The sequence below is a fragment of the Eurypyga helias genome, unplaced genomic scaffold (genome assembly GCF_000690775.1).
Source record: "Eurypyga helias isolate BGI_N326 unplaced genomic scaffold, ASM69077v1 scaffold6086, whole genome shotgun sequence".
NCBI classification, from domain to species: Eukaryota; Metazoa; Chordata; class Aves; order Eurypygiformes; family Eurypygidae; genus Eurypyga; species Eurypyga helias.
The window spans coordinates 23,069-41,582 of NW_010257169.1; the positions used below are offsets into that span (position 1 = coordinate 23,069).

General features: G+C 37.4%; 1 protein-coding gene across 1 annotated transcript in view; it reads right to left on the reverse strand.

Annotated features, from left to right (window-relative positions):
* Positions 1-18,277, reverse strand: part of ZRANB3 (zinc finger, RAN-binding domain containing 3) — a 41,275-nt gene extending 22,998 nt beyond the window's left edge. The window contains exons 1-3 of the mRNA XM_010153908.1: positions 18,126-18,277; positions 3,530-3,548; positions 312-490 (exon numbers count right to left, since the gene is read on the reverse strand). Coding sequence (XP_010152210.1) covers positions 312-490; positions 3,530-3,548; positions 18,126-18,277 — 350 coding nt within the window. The remainder of the gene's footprint in view (positions 1-311; positions 491-3,529; positions 3,549-18,125) is intronic.
* Between the last annotated feature and the right edge of the window lie 237 nt (positions 18,278-18,514).

The following is an 18,514-nucleotide window of genomic DNA, read 5'->3' on the forward strand; positions in this document are numbered from 1 at the left end:
ATTAATGTACATGAACACCTGAAGGGAGGGTGTAGAGAAGATGGAGCCAGGCTCCTTTTTGTGCAGCCCAGTGACATGACAAGAGGCAACCAGCACAAACAAACACAGAAAGTTCCCTCTGAACATCAGGAAACACTTCTTTTACTGAAAGGGTGACTGAGCACTGGCACAAAGAGGTTTGTGGGGTCTCCACCCTTGGAGACAGTCAAAAGCCACCTGGACACAGTCCTGGGCAACTGGACCTAGGTGGCCCTGCCTGAGCATGGAGGTTGAAGAAGCCTTTCTATAGAAGAATAATTAACTTTACTCACCCAGTATCAGTTTTGTTCTGAATGATGCTAATATCATCTGGAGAGAGTTCTGGAATCCACTTCTCCATCTCATCAACCCAAGGGTATCTCAGAGATGAAGGCACTACAATTAAGAGAGGCCATTCATTTTTATAGTAATAGGAAACGGCAATTGCTTGAATTGTTTTACCTAGCCCCATCTGGGAAAAGAAAAGAAAATTAAAAAAATTAAAAATACAAGTCTATGCTCAGAAGGCATGTTCCATTCAGAAAAGCTAAAAATATTTTGCAAAAGACAGAACCAGATAAAGGAAACAAAGACACAGAGCTAGTTACACAGTATCTATTTCACTGTCATTTTCTTATCACAGATCATCTTTTATCAAAGAAAATGCTTCTCTGAGTCAGTTAATAAATACGTTATATCTGGTCGGCTCATTAAAGCTATAAGAAGCATTCATTTCAGATTTTTCTATTCAAATTATATCTGGTCAGCTCATTAAAGCTATAAGAAGCATATCCATTCATTTCAGATTTTTCTATTCAAGGTCTTAGTAGACTAGACTATAAAGATCAAACTCTAACTTGTTGAGCTACAAAAAAACATTATAAAAAGACTGACTACTCAAAGGAAAGAAACATAAGGGATATGTTATTAACATAAAATGACAACTTTGTCCGAAGTTGCACAGGCAACTGAAGAACAAGGCAACAAGAACAAGAACATCTGCATGAAGAGCTCTGCTTTTGATGCAGTGGGTCAACGAAAAGAACTACTGCTGTCATTCACCATAGCTAAAAGTTTCTCTTTATTCCGTGACACAGAAGAGGAAGTCCATCTAGTGGAGAATTCAGATTTACAGACAAGGCAAAGGGTAAAGATACAATACATAGGTATCTATTTAACAAGAAAGTACTTCCTTCGTTCCATTGAGGTAGGAACGTTCCCATCTCGTGACTTACAAACATAGATAGCAGAACATGAATCTAAGATCCAGAATCTAGGGGTTTGTTTGAAAAAAACAAACAAAAAAAAATCCACAACCCTAAGATCTTATCAGAGAATGCAGCTATTTTCTCTGCTTGTTAACATAGCAAGAGATAGTTCAAGATTCCTGTTAAGCACTAAAGCAAAGACTGACCTTAAAATACTCAGTTCAGATTTTCCACAGTACAGTGACTATCCGAGTTGATTTGCCGCTACCTAACTACTCACGGCACAGACATACAAGAACAACTTATATCCTCACTACTGAGCCTAATGAGGCTTTGAGCAACCTGGTCTAGTGCAAGGTGTCCCTGCCCATGGCAGGGGGTGACTATCCGAGCTGATTTGCCGCTACCTAACTACTCACAGCACAGACATAGAACAACAACTTATTTATATCCTCACTACTGAGCCTAATGAGGCTTTGAGCAACCTGGTCTAGTGCAAGGTGTCCCTGCCCATGGCAGGGGGGTTGGAACTAGACGATATTTAAGGACCCTTCCAACCCAAACCATTCTGTGATTCTATGCACTGACTTGACCAGGAGAAGTCCCAGGTATAGGAGAAATAATAATGAATATTTCTACTCTTACCAGAAATGATCAGTGAACTACTGGGATACTATGTGTTCATTAAGAACACACAAGCTCTCATTACAGTTTTCCTGCAAGCCCTCCTTGTGTTACCAATAGGGATGCAGCCAGCTGAAAACAAATCTAAGAAAGTAAAAAAGGAATGCATTCATTTTTAGTTCGTTGCCACAGTTGTCTCCCTGACTCAGCCTGCCCAGTCACCGGTGCAGCAGTGACAATCCAGGCAACTGAGTTGAAACGAGCAGGAAATAAGAGGCAGGTCTCTTGGCAGAAGTGCACCCATAACTGAAACTAGATCCCAGACAGCTGATCACCAGTCTGGACTGCAAGAATGTGAGAGACAGGAAAAAAGCATAGAAAAACTTATGCTCTTGGTTTTTGATTCGAGCACATCTTAGTCACAGAAATGGATGACATGGAAAACCTGAAATTTTCTGGGAAAAAAAGTTTTCTGTTCCCACTCCAAGGAAGAATGGCAACATATTTTTAAAATACCTTTCAAAAAGATACTATTATTATTGTACTTTATTCCTTACATAATTACATCATCTGGGTATAGGTACAGTAATTATACAATCTCTAGTTTTCATATGTAACTTCTTTTTGTATACGATTTCATAATACTGATGCTTTCTTTTACCAACATTTTCTTCTTTAGAGATATGTCAGCGAGCAGAAGATACACAGCACTGCACAATACCTCCACCAGTGCCAGCTCTATCGTTATTATGAAATACATTTGAATACATCATGAAATACATTATTTACCTCAGCATAAATATATCTTGCAGCACTTTTTATTGCCAACATAATTTTATGTGGTATATTTTCTCATTCAAGGAAGGAAATAAGAAACTTGGTTTTAATAAACTACTAGCTACTGCTGCTATTCCAATTTTTCCCAAGCTTCCCTCTTCTCCCCGACTGCTTCTGTATTCTCCAAAGTTATGAGAAATTTCACATTCTGTAATGAGATTCCTATACCATGAGGACATGCTTTAATCCCATTAATCAATTCATCTCTCCCTCCCTGTCCCCTCACAGTGTTTCAAGAAAACCCAAATTACAGTTCAGAGACTGTATCAATCCCTAAACATTACCTCTTTTTCAGTAAGGTTTTATACTGACAACACATGAAGAACATTATACGCTATTACACAAATGTTTTATCTGCAGGAAGAAATGCTGGACTCTGATTTCCCCAATATGCAAGTCAAATACAATTTGAAAAAAAAAAAAGTATGAAAGTACTGAATTTTACTATTACTACTTGATTAGTGCATTTAAGAAAATTCATCCTTGGAAAGCGTATCTGTTCAAAATCCACCTCTTTGGGCCAGGAATGTCTCTTAATCCATTAAAAATAGCTAGCTATGCAATTATAAAGTGCTAAAAAAAGTCAACCAAGTTAATATTTAACCAACCTATATACAATTAAAAGTAACCTTCTAAGTTTCCTCAAAGATTCTTTTAAGCTTATGTCAGGTTTCACATTTCCCCCTCACTTAGATATTTTCAGAATTCTGCTGAATATCACAAGAATTAGGCTTCTTTCATTACCAACCTTTCGGCCCACATCTCAAACAAAAGAAGTCGTATCTGCATGAAGTACATTAAAACAAGAAAAATGGTATTAAAGGAACAGGAACATCACTTACCTCATCAGCAATCATGCATCTAAACAAGAAACAAGAAGAGAGGGAAAAAAAGCAGAAGTTAATCGTAAATAGATAAATTTCTAGTAAAAAATTTATAGGGATTGGTTTTAAGTTATGGGTTTACTGAATTAATGAAAGAAAAAACAGACTTTAGTCCTACAGATATCAACTACAAGTAGTAAATTTGGTATGAATTTGAAAATGAAGTATGCCAATTATTCTAAAAAGGTATATTCAATTTGCTAGCCTTAGTGAAGAACACGCATTGTAAAACTGAATTGCTGCTTTGGTCTAGTACTACATTAATTGTAATCTTAAGAGACACTGTCAAGGCAAGAAGTGCATCTTCAATTTTATTGGCTTTCAGAAACAGCGATGTTTTTGCTGCTTCACGATTAAAAGATTATTTATGTGTCAGCTTGATTTTAAAAAGCTGCTTTCCAGAGCTGTCACATGTGTTTTGAAATAGAAGCAGACACTCCCTCTCCCCCACCAATTGTACCAGCTAAAGTATTTGAAAACGAACTTGCGGTTTTTTCACTTAGTTAATGCTACTCCATATAAAGACAATCAAAACCCCAATCCCACCACCAAAACTAGTAAAATCTCTTCAGCAGATTTACATAATTTGAAAATTAACTTGCGGTTTTTTCCATTTTGGAGTCACTTAGTTAATGCTACTCCATACAAAGACAATCAAAACCCCAATCCCACCACCAAAACTAGTAAAATCTCTTCAGCAGATTTACATATTCTAAGCATTAAATGTCATCTTTGATATTAATTTATCACAGTTACCTTAAGTTACTTAGTTTCAGTTATTTAGCACATACATTCTTAACTCAAGTAGGGCCTAGGGAACTTGTGTTTCTCACCCTACTCCCTTACACCATCCCCTTGTCTTACAGCAAGACGATGACTTCTAGTTCCCTTTTTTCCTACAGCAACCCTGGACTGCAGGAAGATACAGATTTACTAAGTATCTTCTGACCAGAAGCAATACTGGGAATTCCAAAGCAAGATCTGAAACAGGTGCAAAGCACGAATTTCTGCAACTTGATAAGAGCTGTCAGTTTGATAGCAATACCAGCTTGGGCTGCATTTAAATAACTGGCAATTAGATGAATTCCCCAGCTACTAAGTAATCTGGGACATTTTTCAAACATTGTATAATTTTCTGAATTGTCATGAAAAGCAAACCGGAGTACAACTCCTACCAGTTGGGATCATAGCACCCCACAAAGGGCATAGGCTTAGGCAAACCACTGACTGAGAAACAGAGCAGCGAGTGCTGTTGGTTGGACTCAGTGACAGAAAGACTGACAGCTCTCTGCAGTCTACCACTTTGCTTAAGGATCTATAAATGTTTGCTGGCAGAAAAAAGTGCCAAGTCTCAGAAACTACAAATTACTTCAAGCTCTGTAAGGGAATAAACCTCACAGACCACTCAACTTGTTTTCCCCGACTCAAGTATCCTTCTGCCTTGTGCTTTTCTCTTCTAATCCCCCATAGCTTTCAGTCACGGACACAAACTAGACTTGATGACTTGCTGTGCATTAATTCTTCACAGTCTGCTCCCAGCCACTGCATATCCTAAGGAAACTGAAATTTCTACTCCTATGCCACACGCACCCACTGCACCATGTAACTCAAATGCAATGTTCCTTCCAGGAAAAAACCAGAAGAGATCTTACAAGTCCCCATGGCTATAATAAAATCTAACACACCACGATATAAATGGTGTCTATTTTGATACATTAAAAAAAAAAAAATCTTTTAAAGTAATACCAAACTGCTTTTTTAGTGTTAGATGCTGTGAGGTTAGTGTAGCAAGAGAAAACCACAGCAGAGGCCTTTTCTGCACAAACCCCAAACAACTTTACGCTAATGATTAATGCTTGTAGCATCACCATCAACTTAGAGCTCTCATCAAACCTAATAAGCATCTTGCCATAGGGCCAAAATGGACATTTCTGTGGTCAAAATAGGCATCTCAGCAGAAAATGTACGATGGCATTTTTCAGACATGATGGGTGGGATAAAGTTTGATATTCTGAGTAATACGGTACATTGCTGGTTGCTCCCTCAGTCTGCCAGTGTGTATGTCAGCATCTACCCATTTCATCAGTTTCTTTCAACTAACACAAAAAAGGATTCCAAAGATGTCCTATATAACATTTTTTTTTTTATAGGTGACAAGCTATCTACTTGCAATAGCTGTGTAACAACACTCCCTGCCTCAACTTGTTAGGGATGGAGCAATGAAAACAAAGGAAAAAAACACAGCAAAACAAAAGTCTGCACAGATTCACAAAGGAAAAAAAGCAGGAAGAGAATTATTTTTAGTGCCAACTCATGATTGTGGGACCTTAATGTCTGTGATTTGCAGCTGGGCAAAGACATTTATTTGCAGACAACTAACACACAGTTCTTATTTTGAAATAATGTCAGTCTATGCTCACTTCAAAGACTGATTTTTTTTAAATTAACACTCATTGTTAATTGCTTGAACTGAAGTTTACAAAACAAGCCTTTCTTTTTGCAGATTCTTTCAGAGCCAACTGCTTGCAGTACATTAATCATGTTTCTTTAAAAACAGTTCAAAGCCTGAAATCAATTGGAATGCACAACAACCTAATGTTGCAGGGTTTCTCAAACTCCTTATACAAATGCAGAAAATGAGTAAGATTATAGCAATTAGCTACAGAACAGAGACATCTCAAGATTAAGCCAAATACCTTTCTCAATAATATAGTATATTTAGTGTAAGGATGTCAGTGCAAATGCACAAATATAGCAGTAACCAAGAGTACATTGCATCCAAGTAGCATCTGGCAGCAGGGAAATGTGGTAAAGAAGACAGGAATACAAATGTTCTTTGCCACCTTCTGCTGACAAATACCATATTTCATATCAACTTATATTTTAGTAGAATTGCTTAAATAACGACGTGTTAATTATGCTATTACAGACACTTAGAAATCAAAGTGAGAATACGTAATAATAGCTGAGGTTGGAAGGGACCTTAAAGACCATCCAGTTCCAACCCCCTGCCATGGGCAGGGACACCTTCCACTAGACCAGGTTGCTCCAAGCCTCATCCAGCCTGGCCTTGGACACTTCCAGGGATGGGGCATCCACAGCTTCTCTGGGCAACCTGTTCCAGTGCTTCACCACCCTCTCCGGGAAGAACTTCTTCCTGATATCTAATCTAAACCTCCCCACTTTCAGTTTAAACCCGTTACCCCTTGTCCTGTCACTACAGGCCCTTGTAAAAAGTCCCTCCCCAGCTTTCTTGTCGGCCCCCTTCTGGGCTCGCCACAAGATCCAATTGCATAAGATTCTATCGCACTGTTCTTAGGCATATGTGAACTATTTAGACCTTTTTTCCCACCCCCCTCAGGAGAACAAGCTGAAATGAAGAAATTCAGAGTGATTTACAAATTGCTCTGACAGTTAAAGGCTGATTAGCAATTAAAATAAAAAGCCTTAAAAAATATGTCAGCCACAGGAACAGATGTTTTTTCCATAAGATGGGATCCTTTTCATTAGAGTGAACTGTTGCCACTTAAACTTTGACGATTTGAGTATATGCTGAAGAATGTGAAGTTGTTCTGGTTTTCCTTTTGCACTCATTTTTAGATTGTGCTCATAGAATCTTTGCTGCTATAAAGTATCTTCTGTTTTCAGGTCTATTAACTGCCATTTAATATGTCTGAAGTGGAATTTCTTAGGTAGCAGCAAGATTGCTGGTTTTTTAAGTATTTATAGAAACTCATCATTTTCTTGCTGGTAAATGAATGGAAGCAAAAAGGTAACAGCCATCATTTCCTCCATAACATAATCACTCTGAAAAGATCATAATTGTGAAGTGATCAACACAGTTTTATCTTTCTTGTTTCTGCAGTACAAATACAAATCCAGATCCTAAAGAAACACCCGTATGCTTAGAAGATACATTATCTATAGCGATATTTTGCTATTTAGTTAAATATTCATTCTCTTCTCCCATGCAATGATGAGATAGCTTTGTCATAGTCGCTATTTTCTTTCTGTACCTGCAACCCATACATTTTTTCAGCCATTTAAACATTCGACTAGACACGTCACAGGTTGATATGAATCAGTTGCACAAAGCTGTATTTAAAGCTCCAGTCAGAGTATCTGAATGTGGTAAGTCTTCTGTTGTGACACAGTTCACAACATAAATCACTGCTTTGAGCTACATCATTCATACTCAAATTCCTGAAGTGTTACAGTTTTAAAATAATTGATTTATGACAATTAATTAACATTATTGATACTTATAATTGATAAAAGTTTTAACATGACACACAAGATGCGTTTATGGTACAAAGTAGAAGTTAACAAAACTAGTGGAAGGGGCAGATGTTGAAGTTATTTTATGACTTAATTCATTTTAGAGCATTCATCATCTGTAGTTTTCACAGCTTTAGAGTAAGAAGCTGCAAGAGGCCTGCTTAATATAGTTACACAATGAGAAGTTTTTTCACTAGACTATAGGGCAATGAGAAATAGCTTATATTCCCAAGAGGGAAATCATCAAGTGTTCCCAGTTTAGAATCACAACAACTAGATTTGAAATGTTGAAATGTGAAGAATTTCACCATTATGATAGCCCAGATCACATAGAATTCAGGATATCTTAATAGTTGCATTAAGTTGTTAGAAAGTAATACTTTACATTTTGCTTTATATAATGTTAAAAATGTGCAGCCTCTATTTAAAACAAACTTCAGTATATTCTCCATTATTGCAGTCAGACAAGCTGCCAGCGTGAACATAAAGGTTCCATGCTGTCAAAGCACAAGAAACAGATCTTCAGCTACACTGAAGGGACAAATACGTATTTTTGTTTCATGTATTTTGACTGCAAGAAGACAGACTTCTTGTTCTCTGAAGTTCAATTAGTCATTTCCTCTCAACTGGTAGTTACCCAATCCGAGCTTCATCATTCATATCCCATCTGTTCATATGACACCTTAATAATAGCTCTATCCAAGAATATAAATGTGAGCTGTGATATGCAGTTTCATATCCTGTTATAAGCTCAGCCCACACGGTCAAAAGTTTCAGAAAATCAGGGAGAAAAAAAAAATCATTTTAGATGTCTCAGTTACATGTACTCTTGGTATCAAAGTCCAACCATGCAAAAAGCACCACAGTCAATGGCAAATTCTTTCAGATTCTTTCCCATCTAATTTTTAAACATTTCCCTTCTTCATAGTGGATCTTAATCAGGAAAAAATAAATTTCTGTGATAAATGGACTAACAGAAATCATCAGAATCTCATTGGGATACACTGCACATGTTCCTACAATCTTCCTACTCTTCATAACCCTTCTGCAGTTTTAGGGTTAGCAACAGGCTTTGGACACAGCAGTATCTTTGATAAATAGAAGGGAAACACATCGTCTGGTCTCCACTAGGATTTAACAATCCCTTCATTTTGAGATTATTAGCTTTAAAATAAATCTATGTTTTCCATTAAAACGCAAAGAGCAAAACAGGAAGCTTAGTGTGACAATGTATCCTTGTAAGGGAACATGCATGCAGAGCAGTCTCTACGGTGTTGGTTCACCTCAGGTGCACACAGGTCCAAAACCTTGTTGTTGATCCCCACGCAAAAGAACAAAATGCGAGCACCTGAGGTTATACACAAACGCATCTGTGTCTGAAGTGTTCTGCTACAAGTAAAGAGTCACAGAATTTAAGGGACCACACAAAGCTGGATGAGTCAGCAGCCCAGAACCAGACATCCGTGAGTTAGCACACACTACTAGAACAGTCTTGTAAAGGTATCAAGCACCAAGCAAAGGAGCACTTAGGGATTCTTACTACACCAAACCTTGGAGAGACGCAGAAGTTAGTAAAAAACAGGTGAAGGAACTAAAGAACAAACTCAAAACCTAGCCCTGTGAAAGCTCTGGTCAGGAAAGTTCTGCCTCTGGAAGATCGGAAAGCATAATTTTTCAAACCTCAAAGAGCACAGAAAGAGCTCCTGATGGTATTGATGTCAAGAAGATTGGAACCAACTTTGCAAAGCAGAAGGAGAAGCAGATCTTTAACATTTTATGCAGAGGAGTTGATTGGAGAAGCAGAAGGAAACTGAGGCTAAGCTCATGAGGCATATGTCTCATAGCCACACAAAAATAGTCTGCATCAGAAAGAAGTTAATCCTAAAACAGTTCCATAGAATGAGTTTCAGGGAAGGAAAAATGTTTAAATGAAAATTATTTCTATTTCTATGTGTCTGGGTTACATTCAGGTCACCCTTTTTGACTTGTTAGCTGTGTTAACCAAGCCAAACAAAACACTTAAAGCTTCTTACATTAATTACAGCTACTTCAGCAAGGTATCTTTGCAAAAATAAAGAATCTAATTTTGAACTTTGCTCTTGCAAGAATACCAATTAACACCACACTGGCAGACATCTAAAGGTCTATATAACCAAGAATCCTATTTAGTCATACAGAAATGTTTTGCAATAATATCCTCTCTAAACCAGACACTTCTGCTTCCTTACATGGAGGATTAAAAGCTAAAGGGTATAGCGATCCAACAAAACTACGCTTGCTTGTGGAAATCATTTGGCTTTTTGATTCATTTTCAACAGCTATTTATCCAGGAAAAACAAACAAACAAAACCCCACCCCCAAACCATCCCAGAACCACAGGTTAGCTTTTTCAGAACCAACTCCTTCACCTTTAAATGCATTTTCCAAGACAGTCAAAGCAGTAGCACTTCATTTCTTAAAGACTGAAAAATTTTGTTACTACTCAAACAAATTAAAGCTGGTTTTGTTAATGCAGTCTTTGGAACATGTTGTACAGAGGAAGCTTGCATCTTTCTTTCACTGGTGTGGGTGTCCTGATATTCTTGGGATTCTCACCTACTCATGTGAGTCAGTTTTATATAATGCTACAACATATAATTTACCTCCTACTCACAAGCCAACACTTTAGCACTAACATCTTAACGAAAGGTTATTTAAGGAATCTGAACTTAATATATTTTTACATAAACTGCGCAAGCAACCATTCCATTTGTGTGTCAGTAATCACAGCACGCAGTCCTAAAACTAGAACAAAGAGAGCTGACTTCCTTACAAAAATAATCAAGGTTGTTTCACCAAAAATAGAAACCCAGAAGACTTCAGCTAGATGATACCCTTGCTCTTGAACTACACTAGGTATTTTAAAAAAACACCCTATATAATAAAAAACAACCCTTGATCTAATGCAAGATGCACCAAATTGTCACATTTGCAGCATAAACAATCCCCTAAAGGAATGTAGAGAAGAATGGTTGTACTGTCTTATGCTTTTCTCCAACTCTCCTCAACACGTAACTGAAAAAAACCCAACTAAAATGCTTAGGATTTGAAAGCCATAAGAGCACGTTTGCCAACATATTCTAGTGTTCTAGCTTTGACAAAGATGTGTAGAATAATATATCAAAGTGGTCAACTTGAAGGTTAAGCTCAGACACTTCAACAGGTTTTTAGAATATATTAACTGAACAATTAACTGATAAAAATTCTAGTGGAGAAGACACCCAAGAGTGATCGTAAAAACTCTTTACCCATTCAGTCACTGGCTTCAGAGACAAATTAGCTCAGCAGCTGACTCAGTGCAAGGAAAATTGACTTCAGTTAATTGGAACAGTTGGAATAACATCAACTAATTTCAACTACTGACAATCTAGACTACAAGCCTTAACCTCGGTGTTAATTGGCAAGGCTGAAATACTTGTGATCAACAGTGGCTCTTCCTTAGTATGCAGTCTAATGACCTTCAGTGAAATTTAGATACTTCTCATTGCTTTTCCAATAAGCTCTTCTTCCCCAAGTGACCTTCCCCCTGCAGTGATCTGCACTCCAAGAGCTACAGAAGTACTACTACCTTGTTATTTCCCTTTTTTAAAAGGTAGCTGAATTGGGCAACAGGGAAAATTATTTTCTAGAACAGTGTCTCATCACTAATCTCTCCATTTTCAACAGTTCCCAGATTCAATGCCTTTTCCTTCCACTACCCAAAGCCCTCAAAAATGGTGTTTAGTTTTCTCCTACACTTGATTCCTTCTCCACACCAATACTTCAAAATACTTTTGTACCTCCCAAATACTTTAAGAACAACATCAATTGAACTGTTGACAGACTATCCCACTTTTTTTCTGACATATCTCTCTGACCTAAGCAATTCTGCTGATCTTATCTACACTGCTTTACCTCCTCTATTCCACTTGTCCCCCTTCACCACAGTACAAAGACATCATAAAGAATGTGTATTTAAATTGTCTACCAGCTACCTTTGGGGTAGTCTTCTCTTCTGCCCGTGTTCTTCCTCTCCCTTCAACTTCATTAAGTCAGTCAGAATTTGACTCATACTTTTTTTAAGACCTTACTTTTCTCACTCGCATTGAAGCGCCTTGTCTCACATACTCTGATCACTGTCATTCTGCCCTCTCCCTGATGCTTAAACACACTGATTCTTCATTGTTGAGTCTCCTGCTGCAAACTTTCATTCCACACAGCTAACACTAAATTCATTTTCCTTCTCTCCATCACTGCTGACAACCTATTACCTACTCTTGTAGTCTTCACCTCACTCGGTTCTTCTCTTCCATTCTAACAGATTGAGTCCTGTTCTTCCAGAAAATCTGTATGTTCTTCTCTATTCTTGCTGCCAAAAGTCCATATTTAAGGCCAGGTAATTTCTCAGATCAGTACCATTGCTTTTTTCTGTTCTTAAATGTTTTTCTTTTAACCCTACACAATTCCTCCCCTGTATGACATCCTACATTCACTTCGTGACAACGCATTTTTTGTTCCATTTGAATCGCTTCCCAGTTCCTCCAGCATCACTTCTGCACAAGTCTCCCTGGCCATGAAAGCTCTGCAGAACTTGGCTCAATCTCTCATTCATACTTCCTGCAGCTGAACCTCATTCTGTGAGCCAGCGTCTTCAATTGATCATCTCTCTCTCTTTCTGTCCCTTGGCACTTATCAAATGTGAAATGTACTCTGAAACATTGCAAACCAATGTCTTAGAAAAACACAGCACTCAGAGCTACTCCATATTTAATTGCTTGATCCACGCCATACTCGTTAAATAGCCACTCCATTCTTTTTCCCCAAGGATTACTTTTCAGCTTTGTTTTCTAAGACTGGAAACAACTGCTCATCTGTTATGATGCGGGGTTTAAGGACTCAGATTTATCACAACATTGTAATCATTTCATACATCTAAAGTGAGTTGCTGAATATGTTAGAATAAAAGAAGATTTCTTTCTTACTCTATCAGGAGATTTATGTCTTGTTTCAAACATCTCTTTCCAATTATCTAACCACAGTCTACTCACACTAGAGACAGAAATCACATTAGAAAGGTATGACTCTCTTTATTCTCAGTTCTCTCTGATCTGTACTTGTACAAATAATGGACACTTGGTGATGGTTTTTGATGCTTCAAGTCACCAAGTACAAACTAAAATGAAACATTAATAGAAATATTCCTCGACATGACCAAAACCAAAGTGAAAATAATTTCATTTTCTAACATACACATTGATTTAATTTGGCAACTTTCAAAGTCAGTGTGACAAAACCAGAGAGAATAAGCAGATCTCCAAAAAGAGACTATGATTAAGTTCATCTTGTTCAGTTCTGAATTTATCTTCTTTATGTTAAACTCTGAAGTTTCTATCTTAAGGTCATCTTGATCACAAGTTGAATAACAAGAATTCAGACTAACTCCAGTCTGACCACAACAGTGATACTTCAACATTCGGAGTCATTAAAGTCATTCTGTTTGTACTTACACTAGTTCTACATCCTTAACTGAAGCATAAGGATAGTCCTTGTTATGTGCTTACAAGGAACTAGTCAGAATGCTCACTAAGATTTCCAGCAACTTATTCAGAATAAAATGGCCCAATATGAATAAAACTTGAAGAAAAATTCTTCTTACAAATGTTGTCCGTAAATACTGATGTCAAACACAATATACTGATAATTATCAAATAGCTGTAGATCCATAAAACAAACTCTCCATGTCAACCGTTCCTGTTACACTTTTCTTCCTTTAGAAATAAATGGCTAATGTTTTCACTACATAAACAAACTTGGATGCTACTTGCTTAAGTTAAATTAAGGCATTAAGACAACTAATAGACTGCAGCATTGTGAAGACTTCTAACAGAGATAAAAACAGTAACGCAAAATTCAACTGAAAAAAATGCCACATCTCCCAGAAAAGAAATACTGAGAAATAATACCGGGGGACAATCTGACAGTAGCTATGTAAAATATGTCTGATAATATTTTTTTTTTTAGAATCGGCGACATGGTTTAAAATAACAATTAAAAAAAAAATTATTTTACTCAATGATAAAAAGCAGTTGGCCTTGCATTTAAGCACAACATAGACTTGGAGCAACCTATGACCTTTCAAACAAAGGAGAGAAGTTAGATGTAGACAGATATGTAAACCTACATCCAGGCTTAGTGCTTCAAAATGGAAATGGAAGAAAAAAAGGGATCTATTTTCTTCTCTGAAATTTTCTTATTCATAGCAACTATCAAAGATAAGAAACTGAAGAAAATAAATATGCTGAAAAAGCAAACCAATCAGTAATCATGGATCAAAAACCAGTAAAGATGAAAGCAGAGTAAACAAAAGCTCCAGTAACTTAAAAAGGCAATACAAGACAGAAAGAAACAGTGGCATTATAGAGAAGAAAGATTAATAGACAACATAAAAACCAAAACCAAGCTCAGTAAAAATGACAAAAATAAGAGTGAAAGGGAAAAATAGTTAAATAACAGTGTAAGAGAAAAGGACCTACTGTTCTAGCACAAACTAAAATGTGCACGGAAGCAAATATAGACCGAACATATTTTCTCTTATTATATCAGCTTCCAGAAGGTAGAAATGTAACTCCCTTAGATATTCAACTCAAATGGAAATTACGCCTTTCATACTACCGGATGGCTAATATAGAAGAATTTGCCTGATTCAGGCTACCTAGTTCAGAGTCTAGACAATGAAAGCTTAACCTCTTCCACAAGGGCTAAAAAATTCTATCAAAAGACACATTTATACCCCAGTCCTGCCCAACGCAGTGGACGTGCAGACTATAGGGTGGGTTTTTTTAAGTTCAGGCAGGCTGAATGAGATACAAAAGTAGATACAGAAGAAGGACTTCTAAGAACTTGCGAATTCTTGAATTTCAGGAGAGGAGAAAAAAAAACGTTAGTCTACTGTGATGCAGAGATATCTAGACTCTATTTCTGTGCATCCTTATCACTCCTTACCACTACCATCCTAAAAAGTTAGATATCACTACAAGAGCCTGTAGTGATAGGACAAGGGGTAATGGGTATAAATTGAAATCAGGGAGGTTTAGATTAGATGTCAGGAAGAAATTCTTCACAGAGAGGGTGGTGAGGCACTGGAACAGGTTGCCCAGAGATGTTGTGGATGCCCCATCCCTGGATGTCTTCAAGGCCAGGCTGGATGTGGCTTTGAGCAACCTGGTCTAGTGGAAGGTGTCCCTGCCCATGGCAGGGGGGTTGGAACTAGATGATCTTTAAGGTCCCTTCCAACCCTAACCATTCTATGATTCTATGATATTTGTTTAGAAATTTGTCCAAAGACTTAAATATAAGTTTTATCAGAAATTCTTGGCCCTACAAAGGACTATATTGTGCCTGGGAATTCTAAACATTTCTATTTGCTTCCTGACCAAAAGCTATTATCTCTATGCTTCAACGACTAAAACCTCAGCAGTGTATATCCTCTACCTTTCCAGTGATGACCCGGAGCTAGAACTTTTAACTGTCTTCAGAAGCTTTGTGGAAATTGTGACTTAAGCCTCTGGTTTTCTGGTCTACTTTGAGAGAGGGAAGGGAGAAATTAATTTCTATGAAGACTGATAAAGTCTTTGAACTAAAAATCTGTTTTAACTAATGAACAATTACCTATGTGTTTCCCCTGTGTAGAAAAGTATTAGGCAGTCTCTGTTAGTCTAGATGATGCCTTTGGAGCATCTACTGAAAAAGCCTTTGACTCATTTACTAATGAATCAAAAGCACAAACAACAGCATATTTATTTTATGCTTAAGGAAAAGACAGAGGAATTAATAGGTTACTCACAGCCCCTCCCATGCAAGAAATAAAAGTTTGTTCTAATAATGAGCCCCTTTTCCACACTGGGTGCTTGTCTAACATAAGATAATACTAACAGAACCTCTTGAGCTAACAATAGAGCACTGGCTCTACACCAGTTTCCTGCCACTACAGCAAAGCCTGGATTAAGTGATGACTGCAAAGGGAGCGCATAGCCTGAGGCAGAGAAGAAAGAAGAGCCGAGATGCACATACTGCTTACTTCAAGTCCTATGTTTATATATCTTTAAAACTAGAAAAGACACTTTTACGGAAAAGAGCAAAACTTTAAGAGTAAGACCTGCTAAAATACACCACTGGGAATACTGAAAGAATGCTTAAATCATGAAGGAGTACACAAAAAGTAAAGACTAGGGTGAGCCAAGGGCTGATGATCTAATTCAACTACAAGTAGCAGAGACTCTTGTTCTCTGTTGTGGGACAGAAAGAAAATTAGATCTGCTTGAGCAAGGGTCAGATTTAAAAAAAAAAAATACTCCTCAGGAAAGTGTGACTTACTACATGAATGCTTTAGATAGAGGCTGGCTGAGAGTGCGCACACAATTCTTCAGTCTGACCCAGCCAACATATTGAATTTGCTATGCCAAGGAATCAAATTTCTTGAAATCATGATAAAGATACTGTCTTAGACCTGCCACGGTAAAACCATCAGCACTATATTACTCAACTGTCTTTCATTAGTGAAGCATTTCAAGCAAAGTAAACAATATAAAGCCCAAATCCTAATGAAAAATAGCACAATTCCCTCCTTGACAGGAAGTCATTACCCTAGGTATTGTGAACCTTTTGAGGTAATTATTGTAGGCGCTTGTTACTACTCAAACAAACCCAAGAAAGATCTGATGGAAGTTTATTTAGTCCTACAGTTAAGCTGCTTCCTGAAGAACATCTATATAATAGGATACAAAGGATTATGCTACTTTCAAATACATCCACTAGCCTACTCTAATTAACATTAAAGAAACTATATACGTTTAATGTCTTCTGTTATTTCACTGTTGGTGTATACAAACGCACCTCAATTGCATACTACATAAACCTCACTTCCTCATATTACAATCAGATCAACTGAGATATGGTAGCCAAGGGCTTTGCATTTATTAAATTCAACTCTAATGCAGAGCTTCCTGTCTATTCTATCCAAGTCTTAGTGATCTATTAAAACCGTATGCATTCATTCTCACAGTCACACTGTGCAGGAGGAAAGTTACCAGTGGTCAGAAAGAAGCTAATGCCATTATGGCATAAAGCTTTTTAAATCTCAGGCTTGCATGTTAATGGCTGGCCTCATCTTGCTACTCCACTACCTAGTCTGGCAGCATAAAACAGATGGCTTGCTTGATTCCTTGAAGACAGCAATGTTACAATTGCCAGAGGTTTTTGGACAAACGAATTACAGTGAAAATCTTCAAAAGAAACGTTTATTGATCACAAGTTCCATGTAATTGCAAGAACTGATGATAAACATTTCCTTTCCAATTTTTCAGCTTTAGAGACGCACATTTCTTTTCTCCTGCAAAAACTCAAACGCTAGCAAGTAACCCCCTGAGACCCTAAGACTCTTGTTCTGAGCAAGATGAAATGCTCAGAAACTGATTGCATCCTTCTTTAAAACCTAAGCTAAAAGAATTTCATTTGTGCCAGACCTCTAAAATGTTATTACTTTCCATAAGAACAGCATACAGTAGTTTCATGGCTTTAGGTTGTAATTGCCTGAATTTCCCAAAATTTATAAATGTGGAAATAGCACTTCCCTCTCCTTTGCCCCTTCAACTCAGTAAGAGGCTTAGTCAGCAAAATATTTCCAGCCTCTGCTGCATAAACTATTTTTCTGATTTATCAGGTATTTAATTGTTGAATGCCTGCTCTATCAGTTGCTGCACTTGCTAAATGAGCCCTTTGCAAGGCTGCTTCTGCTCTGCTGTTGCAGCTCAGTGAGTTTCAGAACACCCTGATTACATGCCAGAACTGTACCAAGTTTAAAATAGAATACCACACAGATGCATCAAGATCTGTTAGTCATTCTCTTAACAGCTCTAGCATGCCATTAAAAACTAAAGACTCAAATGTGAATTAGCTTATTTTAAGAATTCCCTATTAACATTACAAAAAGGATGGTCCTACTGATATCACCTCCTCTTACTGAGGAGACCTTTGATACTACAATCCCCTTTAACCTAATGCATCATTAAACATTTCTTCATCCTCTGGGGAAAAAACAAAACAACGCCTCATCGTAATTCACATTATCTTACAGTTTACAAAAACAAAATCTGTAACATTGGTCACCTAAGAGCTGAGGGTATCGCAAAGTCTTTGTAAAAATTAATTTAAGTTTACGTAAAATAATTACTTTTAGCACATGATAGAACAGGGATTTTACCTGCCATTTCTCTGAAGTGCAAATATGATGCCTTTCTCCTGAAAAGGAAGCAGTTTCTTTCTCAGTCTTTCAGGTAGAAAGGATAGCTTCACATCAACATTTTCTGAATAAGAATCTTCAAGTGTAGGTGTTTCCTGCAACGTACTAGCCATGCTGAACCTAAGAGAAACAAGACCAGAAAAAAAATCTTACTTAAAAGACAGGCCAGCAATATGTCACAGACTAAAACTTCATGGAACAACAGTAATCATTTCACCTTGAAATATTCAATATGTACATGACTCTTTTCCAGTCTTGAGAATTCTCCCTAGAAAGCATAAGCTAAATGATGGAGGAAGATCCCACCACCTCAGCATCAGTGACAAACTGTCACTATTCCGGGATGAAGG